This window comes from Drosophila serrata, unplaced genomic scaffold, assembly GCF_035046125.1.
Source record: "Drosophila serrata isolate PLE 108 unplaced genomic scaffold, ASM3504612v1 contig_165, whole genome shotgun sequence".
In the NCBI taxonomy this organism is placed as follows: domain Eukaryota; kingdom Metazoa; phylum Arthropoda; class Insecta; order Diptera; family Drosophilidae; genus Drosophila; species Drosophila serrata.
Window position 1 is genome coordinate 967,225 of NW_028257063.1, and position 17,308 is coordinate 984,532.

General features: G+C 41.9%; 3 protein-coding genes across 3 annotated transcripts; all 3 read left to right on the forward strand.

Annotated features, from left to right (window-relative positions):
- Positions 1 to 56: 56 nt before the first annotated feature.
- Polr3B (RNA polymerase III subunit RpIII128) lies at positions 57 to 3,645 on the forward strand. The gene is made up of 2 exons (XM_020942674.2): positions 57 to 1,010; positions 1,069 to 3,645. Exons 1-2 carry the CDS (start codon positions 128 to 130, stop codon positions 3,597 to 3,599), a joined length of 3,414 nt encoding a protein of 1,137 aa, XP_020798333.2. The 5' UTR covers positions 57 to 127; the 3' UTR covers positions 3,600 to 3,645.
- Positions 3,646 to 3,721: 76 nt separating this feature from the next.
- Positions 3,722 to 4,898, forward strand: LOC110176347 (uncharacterized). The gene is made up of 4 exons (XM_020942675.2): positions 3,722 to 3,926; positions 3,986 to 4,030; positions 4,100 to 4,225; positions 4,294 to 4,898. The coding sequence occupies exons 1-4, from the start codon at positions 3,752 to 3,754 to the stop codon at positions 4,749 to 4,751; spliced, it is 804 nt and encodes a 267-aa protein (XP_020798334.2). The 5' UTR covers positions 3,722 to 3,751; the 3' UTR covers positions 4,752 to 4,898.
- A 2,817-nt stretch (positions 4,899 to 7,715) lies between these two features.
- On the forward strand, positions 7,716 to 16,320 carry Drep1 (DNA fragmentation factor-related protein 1). The gene is made up of 4 exons (XM_020942639.2): positions 7,716 to 7,990; positions 13,988 to 14,203; positions 14,499 to 14,791; positions 14,861 to 16,320. Exons 1-4 carry the CDS (start codon positions 7,943 to 7,945, stop codon positions 15,210 to 15,212), a joined length of 909 nt encoding a protein of 302 aa, XP_020798298.1. The 5' UTR covers positions 7,716 to 7,942; the 3' UTR covers positions 15,213 to 16,320.
- The last annotated feature ends 988 nt before the right edge of the window (positions 16,321 to 17,308 follow it).

Below are 17,308 nucleotides of genomic sequence, written 5' to 3' on the forward strand. Positions count from 1 at the left end.
TTGAGCCATTAAAGTGTGACCAATCGTCGAGAAGTTGAAAATCCCCTAAATAAAGCATTATAAACTGAAAACTTGGCGAGCACACAGATCTTTATTCTTTGATATTTAAAATAATAATAATTAAGATATGGTGGAGCGCAAGAAGTTGGATTCCAACGTGGAGGCCATGTCCTGGGAGCCCGGCGACAGCAAGGACTGGGCCACGCCTATCAAGCCGCTCTCGGAGAAGTGGAAACTGTTGCCGGCATTCCTACAGGTTAAGGGCCTCGTGAAGCAGCACATTGATTCCTTCAATCACTTTATAAACGTGGACATCAAGAAGATCGTAAAGGCCAACGAGCTGGTGACCAGTGGTGCAGATCCGCTCTTCTACCTCAAGTATCTGGACGTGCGGGTGGGCAAGCCGGATATCGATGAGGGCTTCAACATCACCAAGGCGACCACGCCGCACGAGTGCCGCCTGCGAGACACCACTTACTCCGCCCCCATCACCGTGGATATTGAGTATACGCGGGGTACCCAGCGGATTAAGAGGAATAACCTGCTTATTGGAAGGATGCCTCTCATGCTTCGCTGCTCCAACTGCGCTCTCACTGGCAAATCGGAGTTCGAGCTGTCCAAGCTGAACGAGTGTCCACTGGATCCTGGTGGTTACTTCGTGGTACGCGGCCAGGAAAAGGTTATTCTCATCCAGGAGCAGTTGTCGTGGAACAAGATGCTCACCGAAGACTTTAACGGCGTGGTTCAGTGCCAGGTCACCTCATCGACGCACGAGAAGAAGTCGCGAACCCTGGTGCTCAGTAAACATGGAAAGTACTACCTGAAGCACAACTCGATGACGGATGACATACCCATTGTGGTGATCTTCAAGGCGTTAGGAGTTGTCTCCGACCAGGAGATACAGGCGCATATTGGCATTGATACCAAGTCGCAGAATAGGTTCGGTGCCTCTCTACTGGAGGCTTTCAATCTGAAGGTTTTTACACAACAAAGGGCGCTGGAGTATATGGGTAAGTACATCTAATTCATTCTCCAATTCATTCTCTTATACCTGATCCTTTTTTGTAGGCTCTAAGCTGGTGGTCAAGCGCTTTCAAAGCGCCACCACGAAAACCCCTTCGGAGGAGGCTCGCGAGCTCCTGCTGACTACTATTTTGGCCCACGTGCCCGTGGAAAACTTCAATTTCCAAATGAAAGCCATTTACGTGTCCATGATGGTGCGTCGCGTCATGGCCGCCGAGCTGGACAAGACCCTTTTCGACGATCGGGATTACTATGGAAATAAGCGTCTGGAGTTGGCCGGCTCCATGATTTCCCTCATGTTCGAGGATCTGTTTAAGCGGATGAACTGGGAGCTAAAGACGATTGCGGACAAGAATATTCCCAAGGTGAAGGCAGCACAGTTCGATGTGGTGAAGCATATGAGGGCGGCGCAGATCACGGCGGGATTGGAGTCTGCCATCAGCTCCGGCAACTGGACCATCAAGCGTTTCAAGATGGAACGGGCTGGCGTCACGCAGGTCTTGTCCCGCCTTAGTTACATATCCGCCCTGGGCATGATGACGCGCGTGAATTCACAGTTCGAGAAGACGCGGAAAGTGTCTGGACCGCGGTCCCTGCAGCCCAGCCAGTGGGGTATGCTGTGTCCCTCAGATACGCCCGAGGGCGAAGCGTGCGGCCTGGTCAAGAATCTTGCCCTGATGACCCACATCACCACAGAGGTGGAGGAGGCACCAGTGATGATTCTTGCCTTCAATGCCGGCGTCGAGGATATCCGGGAAGTGAGTGGCAACCCAATTAACAATCCCAACGTCTTTCTGGTCTTCATCAATGGCAATGTCCTAGGACTGACGTTGAACCACAAGCACCTGGTGAGGAATCTGCGCTACATGAGACGGAAGGGTCGCATGGGCAGTTATGTGTCCGTGCACACTTCCTACACCCAACGATGCGTCTATATTCACACGGACGGCGGACGCTTGTGCCGCCCCTACATCATTGTTGAGAAGTGCCAGCCGCGGGTAAAACAGCATCACCTGGAAGAGCTGAACCGCGGTATACGGAAGTTTGATGACTTTCTCCTGGACGGGCTCATCGAGTATCTGGATGTGAACGAGGAGAACGACTCTTTTATCGCCTGGAACGAGAGCCACATTGAGGAACGCACTACGCACCTTGAGATTGAGCCATTCACCTTGCTGGGCGTATGCGCCGGGCTGGTGCCTTATCCGCATCACAACCAGAGTCCCAGGAACACTTACCAGTGTGCTATGGGTAAGCAGGCGATGGGAATGATTGGCTACAACCAGAAGAACCGCATCGACTCGCTAATGTACAACCTGGTGTATCCCCAGGCGCCTATGGTAAAGACAAAGACCATCGAGCTCACCAATTTCGACAAGCTCCCCGCTGGCCAAAATGCAACGGTGGCTGTGATGAGCTACTCCGGCTACGATATTGAAGATGCTTTGATCCTGAACAAGGCCTCGATTGATCGCGGCTACGGACGCTGTCTGGTCTACAAGAACTCCAAGTGCACGGTGAAACGATATGCGAATCAGACCTTCGACAGAATCATGGGCCCCGTCAAGGATGCACTCACCAACAAGGTGATCTTCAAGCACGACGTCTTAGACACCGATGGCATTGTGGCGCCCGGCGAGCAGGTTCAAAACAAACAGATCATGATAAACAAGGAGATGCCGGCTGTGACCTCGATGAATCCCCTGGAGGGTCAATCTCCCCAAGTTCCCTACACAGCCGTCCCCATTAGCTACAAGGGATCGGAGCCCAGCTACGTGGAACGTGTCATGGTCTCGGCCAACTCAGAGGAAGACTTTCTCATCAAGATCCTGCTGCGGCAGACTCGAATTCCCGAAATTGGTGACAAATTCAGTTCGCGGCACGGACAAAAGGGCGTGACCGGGCTGATTGTTGACCAGGAGGACATGCCCTACAACGATATGGGTATTTGCCCGGATATGATCATGAACCCGCACGGTTTCCCCTCCCGTATGACGGTGGGCAAGACGCTTGAACTGCTTGGCGGCAAGGCAGGTGTTTTGGAAGGAAAATTCCACTACGGCACCGCCTTTGGCGGCTCCAAGGTACAGGATATCCAGGCGGAACTGGAGCGACATGGCTACAACTACATGGGCAAGGACTTCTTCTATTCGGGGATCACTGGAGCTCCACTGGAAGCCTACATCTACTCGGGACCCGTGTACTATCAGAAGCTGAAGCACATGGTGCAAGACAAGATGCACGCGCGTGCCAGAGGCCCCAAGGCGGTACTCACCCGACAGCCAACGCAGGGTAGGAGTCGAGAAGGAGGCCTGCGGTTGGGCGAAATGGAACGGGATTGCCTTATCTCATACGGAGCCAGTATGCTGATCATGGAGCGACTGATGATCTCCTCGGATGCCTTCGAGGTGGACGTTTGCCGGACCTGCGGCAGGCTAGCATACTGCTCTTGGTGCCACTACTGTCAGTCCTCGGCCAATGTCTCCAAGATATCCATGCCGTATGCCTGCAAGTTACTCTTCCAGGAGCTGACCAGCATGAATGTGGTGCCCAAGATGATCCTAGAGAACTATTAATGAAACTAAGGAATAAAGTGTTTGGTTATTGTGTAATATTTTATAACTAGAGTGTGTTTGTTATTTCGGACTCAGGCACAAAGTAGCCTGATCCATCCACGTCAGACTTGATACCCAGAACTTCACCAGATTTACAGATAGTATAGAGCAATATGTCCATGTGCTCAACCTCGAAAGATGTGGACTTGATGCGCTGTATGCATTGCCAGAAGGTGATCCGCATGTCTCGCTGTGATCCTGACTGTCTCCTGCGCCACGTCGAGATGGAACACCCAAGTAAATGCACTCTGAACAGCAGCAGGAAATGCAAGGGTGGTGCAGAACAATGTAAGTTCTAAAGAATTTTATATTCAATTTACTCAAATTAATAATAAATTCTTCATTAGCCTGCGATACAAATGATAAATCGGGTGGCGAGTCTAGTGGCCAAAGTAAGTGAACCTTAAGATTATTTAAATACAGAATTAAATTACATTAATGAAATTATATCATTTTTTTAGCCAGCGAGAAGATCAAGAGAATGCATATGCTGGCCGCAGAACATGGGATCAGCGAGGAACGCCTCTCAGAGATCAGCAGGAAGACGGGCCTTTCCGAGGAACAGATGGCCGAAAAGGCAGATGCATGTAAGTATAGCTTAGGCACACATTTTTCCCTTCCAAGATAGTTTCTTTAAATCACCGTTTATTCCTAGATATGAAGAAAAAGGGTTATGCCCCTTCCAGTCTTGTCTCTGGTGGAGGCGAGAAAGCTTACACGACAACATTTTCATGCCAAGTCAAGGACCCCTGCCCCTGTAAGTGCTCGGAAAAGGAGCAGGCTAAACGCAAGCAGTGCTACAGGCTCTCCATCAGGCGCTGGATGCCGGCGGATGGTTGCATCTTCTGTCCATGCTGTGGCTGTCAGCGCCGTCCGATGATTAAGGCCGCCTCAGAGATCGCAACCTCTAAATGCTGTGCCGCCTGGATCGTGGTTTGCTGGCCATTTTGCCTGCTGCCCTGCCTGGACTCGTCGGATAACCGGGAGTATCTATACTGCTCCAACTGTAAAGCCTTTCTGGGCATTTACGATCGAGAGAAGCGTTGCATCAGGCCAAGCAGGGAGTTCGTGACCTGTTGCAGCTCTGCCACTCCACCCCCCACAGCAAAGTAGCCGACAGCAGGTCCTTGTATTTTGGTATTTAAAATTTTTCGGTATCCCTGTGAAGTGGAGGAGGCTGCTTTGATCAAGTTTACACCTATTCCTTTTTACGAAATAACATAATAAAATTATCCAAATCATCTTACAGGGAATAACTAACTTTTAGATATTATGATTTTTAAAATAATTTCGGAATTTATTATGCCAAAAATATCCTTAAATTCCAATAAGCAAAATCGTTTCAAAGAGCCTTGACCCAAGTTTCCCTTGTCGCCCTTATCTCGCTCACAAATGTCAAAGTGAAGAGGTTCAAACGAAGTCCTACTTGAATTTTAACGAGGTCCTGTTACAGGCGGCAGAGGCGCTACCCTTATTTAGCAGAGTCCTGTTAGCGAGCGGTCCTAAGCTGGTAACTAAAATGAGATTAGCGGTGTTAAGGCGATGCTGTTATCCCTTTTAAGGGCGCGTGGCGCAAGGATAATTAGTTTTGTCTGCTTTTTGTTTGGCAGTTGTTTAGACCAAAATTTTACAAGGTTTTTGCCAGCAAAAAAAAGAATAATGAGCGCGGCAAGCTGTTGTTGAGCTTGCAATTTGTTTTCCATTTGGTTTGCTCTCAAGGTTGCTGTTAACCTTGTTTCGTTGGGTTTTCTAAAGGAAAAATAGGGTTTCCTTGATAATTGATACCTAATTGTTTCTAGGCTTTTGTAACCAAACTCTTTTGGTTATTAAAGTTTTAATTATACCCTTATTTAACTTGTATTAAGGACACAAATGTAAGGTAAAGTTAAGCTAACAATGGCTTCTCTTTAATAGGTAACTAAAATTACCAGGCGTTGATTTATTGGCTTCCCTCGCTACGTCAATGTTGTCTATTGTGCTGGCATCCTGCAAGGCAATTACCTGTCACCTGACATCGAGTGACGAAAGCCTCAACCCAGTTTCCGGCTCGAAGTGTCAACGTCTCCGTGGTCAATGCACCGCGGTGCATGGGCACGTGACCTGTGGACTGTTTGCGCCACACAGCACCATCTACACCCGCACGCGTCGATGTCCTTGTGCGTCCTTTCAAGTGACCTGCGCTAAAAATAGTCACCCCAGCCTCCTCCTCCTCCTCCTCCTCCTCTTGACCCCCTTCGTCACACCCTCCTCCGGCTGCTCCTTTTGTTGCTATTGCATTGGCTGGGCTATAAAAGTATGTAGTTGCTGCATGCAGTATACAGTGCAATGACAGCCAGCGGGGCAAGTTGCCAGCAGCAGAAGAAGCCTCTGGGAGGAGGGGCAGCAACCGATGGCGCGCACAAGGATGACAATTTAAGGTTCCTTCATGCCCTTCTCCGACTTGATCCTTCCTTTTCCCCCCATTAGTTTCATACTAAGCAGAGAGAGAAAAGACAGACAGAGTAAAGTTTAAGTAATTTATTCCCTTGCAGCGTATTTTAATTTTAGTCAGAAGCTTGTAAAGCTGTGAAGGAATCATTTCCGACCCTATAAATCATATATATTATTGATCAGAATCAACTGCCGTATCGATCTATACATCTTAGAAAGAAAAAAAAATTTTCCAAATTTGTTCGAAATTTTATAAGGGGTTACATCGTCAAAATTGTTTAAAATTGTCGAAAAAATTTCATTTTTAAACAATTTAAATTGAATATGCAGATTTATTAACCTAATCAAAACTAACATAGGAAAGCTTTACAAAATAAAATTAATCTTTTTTTGACTGAGATGTGCATTTTTAAAATTTGATTTTTTTTTTAAATGGTTAAATAAAAATATCCATAAATATCGATATCAAAGAATGCAAATAAAATATCCTAGATATTTCCAGAATCCTTATTATTTAATTATATGTTGGTATACTTTGAACATAAATGGTTTTTTATGATTCCTTACGTTTTATATATTTTATAATTCGGGGGAGATATTAGTCAGATCGCAATAATTTAATAACATAATAATAATTTAATAACAATTTAATTAATAATATATTTATAGTGGAAAGAATATATTTTTCAACTGATTTTAATAGTTCTTTTTTCGCGGTGCCTCAAACTCAGTTGAGCTCAACTCAATCTGGGGCCACCTTCCGGCTTTGGCTTCCTTTCATGTATTTTGGCCATTTGTCAAAAGTTTGCTTTTTTGCTCCTCTTTATCTGGTCGGTCTCTTGATGTGTGCATAGAAATAGTATATAGATTTAAATGGGTGTTGGCACTCTGGCCAGTTCAGTTGAGCAGAAAGTTAAGCGTTGTCTAAAGCTGCTCCTTTGGAGGGAAAATGGGGAAAAAGTTACGTTGATTGTCGTCTGGGGCCGGATATCAATGGACAGATACGAAGTCCGGGGGCTGAATCTCAATGGAACGATTCAAAGTGGCCTTTACCTGGTGATTAGGCTGTCAGTTTATCGCAAATTCACTCATTTTCCCATTAAAGGTCAGTGTGAATTGTGTCTCCAGGATTGTTCTAGGATGCTCTTTGCACTTTCGATGCCTTGATTACAGGACACTGTTACTAACATAGTCAGCAGAGAGAGAGAGAGAGAGAGAGAGTATTTTAAAGTCCTGCTAAAGTCGCTCCTTTTTAAGCTCTCTCTTAGGATGTTAGTTTTCTTTTGATTGATAACTTCTTATATCCTTGGAGGATATTATAATTAAAGTTAGAACTTTGCAATGCAATGCAAAAATTCTAAAATGTATAAAATTACAAACTTCAACATGCTTCTTTTATTTATAATTATGTTATTTACTTTGTTTGAACAATTTATTTGACAAATTGTAAAAATAAATTAAAATTAGATTAGGTTTATATTTTTAAAAGAATTATATTTAAATTCAATAATGCATTTTGGCAAATTTGAGAAATTTTATTTAACATTAATTTGCCAATTTTTAACATTTAACGGTCAGGATAACAGAGAGCTTACAGTGTGGAAAAGAGGAAGAGCTTCTCCTATAAAAGCCACTGCTCCCAATAAGAAAATGCTCATTTCAAAACCGGCGCTCTTCGCATTCCAAAAGCTCCCGCTGCAGAGCTAAAAAACGCTACACTTCATTCCCATTTCAAGTGCAGCTTGCGGGAAGGAATTTCAAGTTTGTTTGCTTAAACTTCAGTGCTAAAAAATCACCAAATGTAAAACAATAAAAGCTGCAAAACAAGTGAATTCCAAAAGTGAATAAATATTATTAATCAACAAACAAAAGCCATGGAGACGACAGCCGCGAATTCGAGCGACTCCAAAAAGCCGTTCAAAGTGAGTTTTTAAGTTCTGCAAATTGCGAGTTTCGAGTTATTTTGTGATAATTTTTGATTAAGTTGTTGGTTCACAAAGGCATAGACTACGAGAGTCAGACAATGGCATTTTTCGAGCATGCATTATCTTCCAGCCATGCCATGCCCTTTTTTGGGCGTTGTTGTTTTGTGCTTTTTGTTGTTGTTGGCCGCGTGCTGCGTTCGTTTTCTTTTTTTTTGTTCTTTATGGAAACTGGGTTGAACTTGCAAAGAGAATGGCTCGCCAAAATAAGAGAAACCTGGCAAACAGAGAATAAAGCTTGGGTATTTAAGAGCGCAGCGAAAGCTCAGTAATAAACCCTTACTGCCTGTTTTTGACTTTGCAAAAACATAAACTTTATATGAATTTTTCATGTTTGCTTTTCCTTGTCCTTTATTTGCTTTTATTTGTATTTTTTGAATTTTCTTTTTTGTATTTTTCATGTCAGCGTTGGGAATTGTTTGAGTTTGGCATTTGTTTTGCCCGTCTGTAGGTCCTTTGTTGCCGTCTAATTTGTTTATCTGCCGTTTAAACAGCACAAAGCCGTTTAAAGGATTTAGCAGGCAGCAGGGGAATTTTAGCGGAAAAATCGGAGCAAAAAAAATATGGGTTTTTATGGGGAAAACAGCTTCTGAAATTAATCAAGAGCTTGAAACTCAGTAAAGAAATCATTTTCGACCCTTTAAATCATAAACATATGTATGTATATTCTTGATTAACATCAACAGCTGAATCGATCTAGCCATTTCCGGCCCCAAATGTATATTTTTTCAACATTTTATTAAATTTCATGAAAATCTGTTGAAAACTAGAGAAGTTAAAATTTTTTCCCTAAAATTTTCCGATCTTTCCAATGGCAGCTATAAACATATATGTATATAAAGTCCACCGATTCGCCATGCTCCGACTTACATACTAATAAAATTATAAAGAAAAATAACTCCATAGTTTCATTTTAGTTTCATTTAAATAGCTTGCTCTTAATTTTGTTCCAAAATAAATCACGCACATCTGTACATATGATTCCCAACTTGTTTTAACATCCCCAGAGCGAAGTGACTGCTGCCGGCCAAGTCTCAGAAATGTGTTGTATTACAAAAGTTGCAAGTCATTGTTTATTAGTGTTCAAAGTTAGTAACTGATCATACACACTTACTGGCCATAGATATTTACTGGTCATAGATAATTACTGTTCAGAGTTACTTACTGCTCATAGTTACTTAATGTTCATAGAAACTTACTGATCATAGTTAATTACTGGTCAAAGTTAATTACTGATCATAGTTCTATAAATTGTCCGATTGTTCCAATGTCAGCTATATATATATTTATATATATAGTCCATCGATTTGGCATACTCCGATTTGTAAACTTGTAAAAGTATATAGAAGATCAACTGCATAGTTTCATTCAAATAGCTTGCTCTTAAATTTGTTCCAAAACAAATCTCGCACATCTGTAATTATGATTCCCAAGTTGTTCTAACATCCCCGGAACGAAGTGACTGCTGCCGGCCAAGTCTCAGAAATGTGTTGTATTACAAAAGTTGCAAGTCATTGTTTATTAGTGTTCAAAGTTAATAACTGATCATACATACTTACTGGTCATAGATACTTACTGGTCAAAGATAATTACTGGTCATAGATACTTACTGTTCAGATTTACTTTCTGGTCAAAGATAATTACTGGTCATAGATACTTACTGTTCAGAGTTACTTACTGCTCATAGTTACTTAATGTTCATAGAAACTTTCTGATCATAGTTAATTACTGGTCATAGTTAATTACTGATCATAGTTCTATAAATCGTCTGATTGTTCCTATGTCAGCTATATATATGTATATATAGTCCACCGATTTGGCATGCTCCGATTTATAAACTTGTAAAAGTATATAGAAGATCAACTGCATAGTTTCATTTAAATAGCTTAAATTTGTTCCAAAACAAATCTCGCACATCTGAACATATGATTCCCAACTTGTTCTAACATCCCCGGAACGAAGTGACTGCTGCCGGCCAAGTCTCAGAAATGTGTTGTGTTACAAAAGTTGCAAGTCATTGTTTATTAGTGTTCAAAATTAGTAACTGATCATACACACTTACTGGTCATAGATATTTACTGGTCATAGATATTTACTGGTCATAGATAATTACTGTTCAGAGTTACTTACTGGTCAAAGATAATTACTGGTCATAGATACTTACTGTTCAGAGTTACTTACTGCTCATAGTTACTTAGTGTTCATAGAAATTTACTGATCATAGTTAATTACTGGTCATAGTTAATTACTGATCATAGGTCTATAAATCGTCCGATTGTTCCTATGTGAGCTATATATATATATATATATATATAGTCCACTGATTTGGCATGCTCCGATTTATAAACTTGTAAAAGTATATAGAAGATCAACTTCATAGTTTCATTCAAATAGCTTCCTCTTAAATTTGGTCCAAAACAAGTCTCGCACATCTGTAATTATGATTCCCAACTAGTTCTAACATCCCCGGAACGAAGTGACTGCTGCCGGCCAAGTACCAGAAATGTGTTGTGTTACAAAAGTTGCAAGTCATTGTATATTAGTGTTCAAAATTAGTAACTGATCATACACACTTACTGGTCATAGATAATTACTGTTCAGAGTTACTTACTGGTCAAAGATAATTACTGGTCATAGATACTTACTGTTCAGAGTTACTTACTGCTCATAGTTACTTAATGTTCATAGAAACTTTCTGATCATAGTTAATTACAGGTCAAAGTTAATTACTGACCATAGTTCTATAAATCGTCCGATTGTTCCTATGTCCGATATATATATGCATATATATAGTCCACCGATTTATAAGCTTGTAAAAGTATATAGAAGATCAACTGCATAGTTTCATTCAAATAGCTTAAATTTGTTCCAAAACAGATCTCGCACATCTGAACATATGATTCCCAACTTGTTCTAACATCCCCGGAACGAAGTGACTGCTGCTGGCCAAGTACCAGAAATGTGTTGTGTTACAAAAGTTGCAAGTCATTGTTTATTAGTGTTCAAAGTTAGTAACTGATCATACATACTTACTGGTCATAGATACTTACTGGTCATACATACTTATTGGTCATAGATACTTACTGATCATAGTTAGTTACTTGTCATAGTTACTTACTGGTCATAGATACTTACTGATCCTCTAAATTTAACAATAGTTTTTCTGGCAGTCGTATTATATAGTATTCCGTTTTTCATAAATCTAAAAATGAAATTCTATAATAATAAAAGATATCTTTTTTGCTGTGAAATTTTTTGTTGTTGTGTATCTGAAACAAAACCTTAAAGTACAGAAAAACCACAAGGAGTACACGGAGTACAAGGAGTACATGTATGTAATTGGGTGCACAAAAGAAACCCCGAGCGCCACAAAAACCACAAAGCTATTTAAATCGGGTTCGTGGAACGACATGCAAATCATATCCTTCGTGATGTATTCCTGGAGTCATCCTCGGATATTTATCCAGTGACAAGATCCATTAAAATGTCGCCGCTTATTAAAATAATTAATTCAGAAACCACCAAACACAAATCGGCTTAATAGCTGTCAACTGCCCCGACAGCCATGAAAATGCCATTAAAATGGCCAAACTTTTTCATCTCCGACATGTCGCGCTGTAATTAGCAAAACGGCCACACCCACTGAAAGCCACGCATCCTTGCCACGCTCAGAACTTGATAAATAATGTATTAAACAATTTACATAATACCAGAGCATAGTTGGAAAGCAATTTAAAGTTGTCGCCTAATTTCCCCAGCGTCTTGGAAATCTGCGGCGGCCCTACACGCCCATCAAATATTTAAAAGCCCAGCGACTTGTGGAGCCAAGCTACGGCTTCGTCTCCGTCTCCGTCTCCGTCTGAGATGCAGATGAATAGAGTCAGAGTCCCAGGCACGTAACCGAAGGATATAGGCAGACATCGGAGGTCGTTGCACGTGTGGCCACAGGACCCTGGGGTACCGATAGTCAAGCAGCTCGAGTTAGTTGTGATTTAAAAGCCATCATCCTCTAGTCTGGCTAAAATCGATTCAAATCTGTTTTGGACACAGTTGAAGGAAAATTGGAAAATAGGAAAATTCGATTAAAATAAAGGCTTCATTTGCAATCAAATGGATGGTAGAATACCAAGAACTGGTTCATCAAATACATTTAGAGTAGTTGTTTCCAGGAAAAGTGGTTTTCCATTCATTTAGTTTACAGACTTTTATTTTAAATTATTGAGTGGAAATTAGTATGTACAAAACGGTAAAAATACAACTTTAATTCAATCTATTTACTTATTTTAAAGTTTATTTCAGAAAATCCTTCTAAGTGTATTTTGACTTCCTTTCACTAAAGAATTTATTATTTCCCACCTTTGTTTTATTATTTATAAACTTCCATTTCCCTTATGCAATTATCCATGGTTTTCCCATTAAATTCAATAACTTGTTTACTCTTTCAGATTGTTTTTGTTATACTAAAAATCACATTTACTTTAGTTGCTTGCGGTTATTTGCCAGCTTGTGTATCGTTTGAAAGCAATTAAATAATAAACTAGAATCCTAATTGAATTGCAACCGTCAGGGAAGAGAAACGACAGCATCTTCTGAGGATATCCACTAATATGATCAACTGAAACTAAAACTTTGCACAAGTTTCGCATGAAGAACTATGCTTTTGTTTTCTATAAGACCCACTTGTCTGATGCTTCAGTAGTTCGCGAAAAGTTTTCATTGCTGCCAAGTTTTTTCCACAGCAAGAAAGATATGATTAATATTTGACGTTGCTTCTTTGGCTGCTTTAAGCATTTATAAGATAATTTAATGGCGACTGGGGAGATGGAGCTGCAAATAAAATAAGACGTTCGAAATGGAAAAGTCGTCTACAAATTTCATTTAGTCACGGCGCGCTCTCAATAATTTATGAAGGACCTCGAGGAGTTGCACACGTTGCCTGCCCAACGTTTCGGGGCTATAAATTCCGGGTAGGAGAATGCACTCGTCCTGGCCCCCACCCCACGTTTTGGGCCAGGTCTAATTTATGTTTCGTTTAACCTTAGTGCTGAGGCATCATTTAACATCGCATGCAAGTTTAATAGAGCCTGGCAAAGACGTCGCGTCGTCGTCCTTGCACCGCTCACTTATGGCATGCAGTGCTGCAAAATGCTGACAGGCATAGCTTTGTCGCATAAAAAAAGGATATATGTATGGACATAAATGGCAAATATTTGCGCCGCAGTTGGACGAGTGCATGTCAAACTGGGTTCAAGTTCCTGAGCAAAAAAGTGCACACAGCAGGCAGTACAAATTTTTTCTTCACATTTTATATATTCATATATGTCTGTAGGCTGCACTTTAAGGTGACATTCCTCCCAGGATAAAAGAGCGTACATAAATCTCAATTAGAGCAAATGGACATTTGACAGCAGGACATGACGTGGGCGCAAATATTTCGCTTACTAATTCATTGAGTTTTTATTTTTTCAGAGAATCCATGTGTTTATTATTTATTCATTCTGTTTGCCTTTCCATGGAGATTGTTTAATTTAATTACTATAGCAGACCCATAGAAAACTAACAAATGAAAGAAAGTAAACTACTGAAAAGTAGTAAATAATTAAGTGCTACGTGAAAGAAACTTCAATGAAGTGGGCTCAGGCTTTTCATAGTTTTCCTTTCTTGGCCAAGTGAAAAGGGTTTGAGTTTTCGGTTGTGTTTTCAGAAAGGAAATTTACAACTGTATATTTTCTTGTGTTTATTTTTTGGGTGCTGCTCCTGGTGAATATTTTATGGGCAGGCACAGTTGTTGTTGTCCCTCCTCTGACATTAATTTATTATTCATTTGATGAGCGGGGCCATGTGTAGCTGTTACAGCCTCCTCTGAAGCCCGTAAACGTATCCGTAATTGCAAACGTGTAATGGTTTATCATTTCCCTTTCTCTTCCCTACGGCCAGGTCAAGGACGTAACTCGGAACATTAAGAAGGCTGTCTGCGCCTCCAGTCTGGAGGAGATTCGCAGCAAGGTGGCGGAGAAGTTCGAGAAGTCTGACCACCTGCCCACCATCCACCTGGACTCCGATGGCACGGAGATCGATGATGAGGAGTACTTTCGCACCTTAGATGAGAACACGGAGCTGGTGGCTGTTTTTCCCGGCGAACATTGGATTGATGTGAGTCCTAAACCTAAATATATTTTATTGAGCTTACATTCTTCAAGAAATTATATTACAGTTGAGGAAATTTCCCTTAAATTCCCAAATTTAAAAGGATAACATTACCCTAATTTATTTTTTCACCCAGTGACTAGCACTTAATTGGATAATTCGTTTTATTTGTGTCCCTCTTTTGTCTGCCATAATGACTAATTGCATTATTCTCGGAATGCCAGGACGTTAGGATGCTCGTGACCACGGGAACCGAGAGCTTGTGAGATTAAATTAAACGCTATCTCCACTCTGTTTACAGCCCACGCACTACGTGACCATAACCACTCCGCATGGCACCGATGTTGGAACCGGAAACGGGGACCCCGCCGGCGGAGGTGGAGGCAAAGGAGCAGGAGGCGAGGGCGATACCACCGATGCCAGCAACTCGGAATCGGCTCGCATCCGTCAGTTGGTGGGACAGCTGCAGAACAACCTTTGCAATGTGTCCGTAATGAACGATGCGGATCTGGACTCACTGTCCAACATGGATCCCAATTCACTGGTGGACATTACGGGAAAAGAGTTTATGGAGCAGCTCAAGGATGCGGGAAGGTAAGTGGGAAACTAGGATATAGAGGATATTTCTACTTCACTCATTAATGTTGTATTCTCTCTACTCAGACCCCTTTGTGCCAAGCGCAATGCCGAGGATCGCTTAAATCTTTTGAAGCTGCTTAAGGCTGGAGCCATCTTCTGCTCGGAACGCTATCCCGAGGATGCGGAGGCCATTGATCGGGAGATTGGGCGACAGTTGAATGAGGCAGAGAACGGACAAATGAGCACCACGGCGACCAGCAATACGCGCACCATCGAGGTGGTGCAGTGTGACAATCAGAACACGACGATAACCATCACAGTGGGTGATGCCACCAGCACATGTGTCACCACCGGTGCTGGTTCCGCCGCCGAGGTGGCGGCCAATGAGGCCAATGCCAATCTCAGCGGAAATCCGAATGCCAACGGCGACATCTGACTGCCCATCTTGGGCAGCCTCAGGTGAAGTCTGCCGGCCCAGGATTAAAGGCAGCGATAGTGCAGCAGATCAGAGCGAATCAAAATCATGGAGGATATACCATATATACCATACCGACGACATCAGTCCTGCAACATTGGGTTAACATAAATCGTATTTGTAGCATGTAATTAGGCACTGCGAACTCTGCAAACGAAACGAAGACGGAGGAATCAATCGAGAACAAAGTCACACAATGCTTCATAGTATCTAAGCGCAAATGAAAGTTAACGAACAAATACACGTACTAGAGTTAAATGTCAAGGTCAAGATTTGAGAATTGAGATGTGAGATTTGAGATTTGAGATTTGAGGAGAGAGTGTTTTAGCAATCACAGTCAGAAGATGAAACGTATTAGAACTTATACACACAGCCACACAGAATCGCAATAGGAGAACTATATACACACATTTAATCAAAGGTTAGCACAATAAGTATTATATTTGAGATAGAGACAGACCCAGGCAAAGGAACCCCGAGTTGAACCCGAATCGGATGGAATGTCCCAGGAATCCTTTGATTTGCTTGTCGTGTGAATTGTGTTTTAAGGAGTAGAGGTAGAACGGAGACGCACATCAAAAATTGTTTTTAGACCAATGCCATTGTGAATGTCATTCGTTAAAGGCCAATTGAGACTGACTGTATTTATGTGTAATAGGTTTTTTCGTGGTTTGTGGGAGCGGCTTGCGACGAGTTTTGAGACGCTTCGAACGCCCCTAGTCCCGCCCCTCTCCAGCCGAACCGGTAGCCAAATGAATTTAAGCCAACAGCAACCATTGTTAGCATATTAAATTAAACAATAAAGAGAACCCACACAATAAAGCAAAGGAAAATCACCATTGCCGTTGCCCCCTAATTGAAGTTGGTAACCTGTCTACAATTCGAATAAGCAATAAATGGGAAACCGAAACCCGAAACCCGAAAAAATAACAAACAAACAATGAAAACCGAATGCAAACAGAAAACAATTATTAAATCTAGTGAAATGCATACATCATACAGCATACAGAACAGAACAACCTATATACACGGAGTAAAAAAGTAATAAATAAATGAGTATTAAAGCCAAGTTGATTGAACTAATCTCGATGGCGGACGATGGGGCGTATGCGCAACGTGTGCGGTGTGTGCAACAGGGCGTATGCTTGCTCTTCTCGCTGGCAAAAGAGAGAGTTTTTCGCAAGAGCATTACAGAGAACAGTGGAGACCAAAGTACTTCCTTCTAATTGCATTACTCGCACCGACTCTCGACTCAACTCGATGCGACTCGACTCTTCCTTCGTGACGTCACAGCGCCAGACGTTTGCAGGTCCTGGCTAGCTGACACCATGCGCTGCCCTACTAACACAGTTCAAAGCTCCCGGGTGTGACCCAAATTCATGACGACAGCGAGCACCTCACGCCGCCCCCTAGCTTCTTCCCCCAGCATTGCTGTGGGCGTGGCCTTTGGCTTTGATGAATTGAATTCTGGCTTTGTGGCAGAGGAGATGCTTCAACCCACCACACCACCACCACCACCACCTTGTGCATATTTAAAATGTTCCCTTATTAACGCAGAAACCTTTTTAATTTGTACTCTCAGCAAATGCCTTTCTGCTCGGGATCCTTTTGTGGGGAAGCAAAGCAACGAGCGGAAAGCGGAAAGCGTACAAAAAAATATTAAAAATGGAACCAAAAGCATTTGTCTGCCTTTGACTGCTTTTGATGTGCGCTGTGGCATGTGCGGCCAAGAAATTGTCACACAACACGGACTTCCTTTTGAACTTCCGAGCAGCAGCGGGAGACATTTGACACTTGATCGAAACCAATCGGAGTAATGTTACATAAGTATGGCGATTAATATATTGGAAAAATATATTTGTTATTCTAACAATATTCCAGGAAAAATAAGTTTATTATTTATATAATTTAAATTTAAGACACATTTTTTGAGGGGTTTATTTCAAAAGCATCCCAGATTATAAACTAAAAGTAGTTTTCAAGGCTCATTAGCTTCTCAAATAGTTTTCCCTTTAACTTTTTCCTCTCTCTCTCTTTGTGGAATTTCCTTTAAATAT

What these genes read in the sequence shown, in the direction of transcription:
- Polr3B (XM_020942674.2), top strand. Translation starts at nt 128, where the DNA reads ATGGTGGAGCGCAAGAAGTTGGATTCCAACGTGGAGGCCATGTCCTGG. An exon ending in AAGGGCGCTGGAGTATATGG is followed by an intron (nt 1,011 to 1,068) that starts GTAAGTACATCT and finishes CCTTTTTTGTAG; the next exon opens with GCTCTAAGCTGGTGGTCAAG.
- LOC110176347 (XM_020942675.2), top strand. Translation starts at nt 3,752, where the DNA reads ATGTCCATGTGCTCAACCTCGAAAGATGTGGACTTGATGCGCTGTATG. An exon ending in CAAGGGTGGTGCAGAACAAT is followed by an intron (nt 3,927 to 3,985) that starts GTAAGTTCTAAA and finishes ATTCTTCATTAG; the next exon opens with CCTGCGATACAAATGATAAA. An exon ending in GGCCGAAAAGGCAGATGCAT is followed by an intron (nt 4,226 to 4,293) that starts GTAAGTATAGCT and finishes GTTTATTCCTAG; the next exon opens with ATATGAAGAAAAAGGGTTAT.
- Drep1 (XM_020942639.2), top strand. Translation starts at nt 7,943, where the DNA reads ATGGAGACGACAGCCGCGAATTCGAGCGACTCCAAAAAGCCGTTCAAA. An exon ending in ACTCCAAAAAGCCGTTCAAA is followed by an intron (nt 7,991 to 13,987) that starts GTGAGTTTTTAA and finishes CCCTACGGCCAG; the next exon opens with GTCAAGGACGTAACTCGGAA. An exon ending in CAGCTCAAGGATGCGGGAAG is followed by an intron (nt 14,792 to 14,860) that starts GTAAGTGGGAAA and finishes CTCTCTACTCAG; the next exon opens with ACCCCTTTGTGCCAAGCGCA.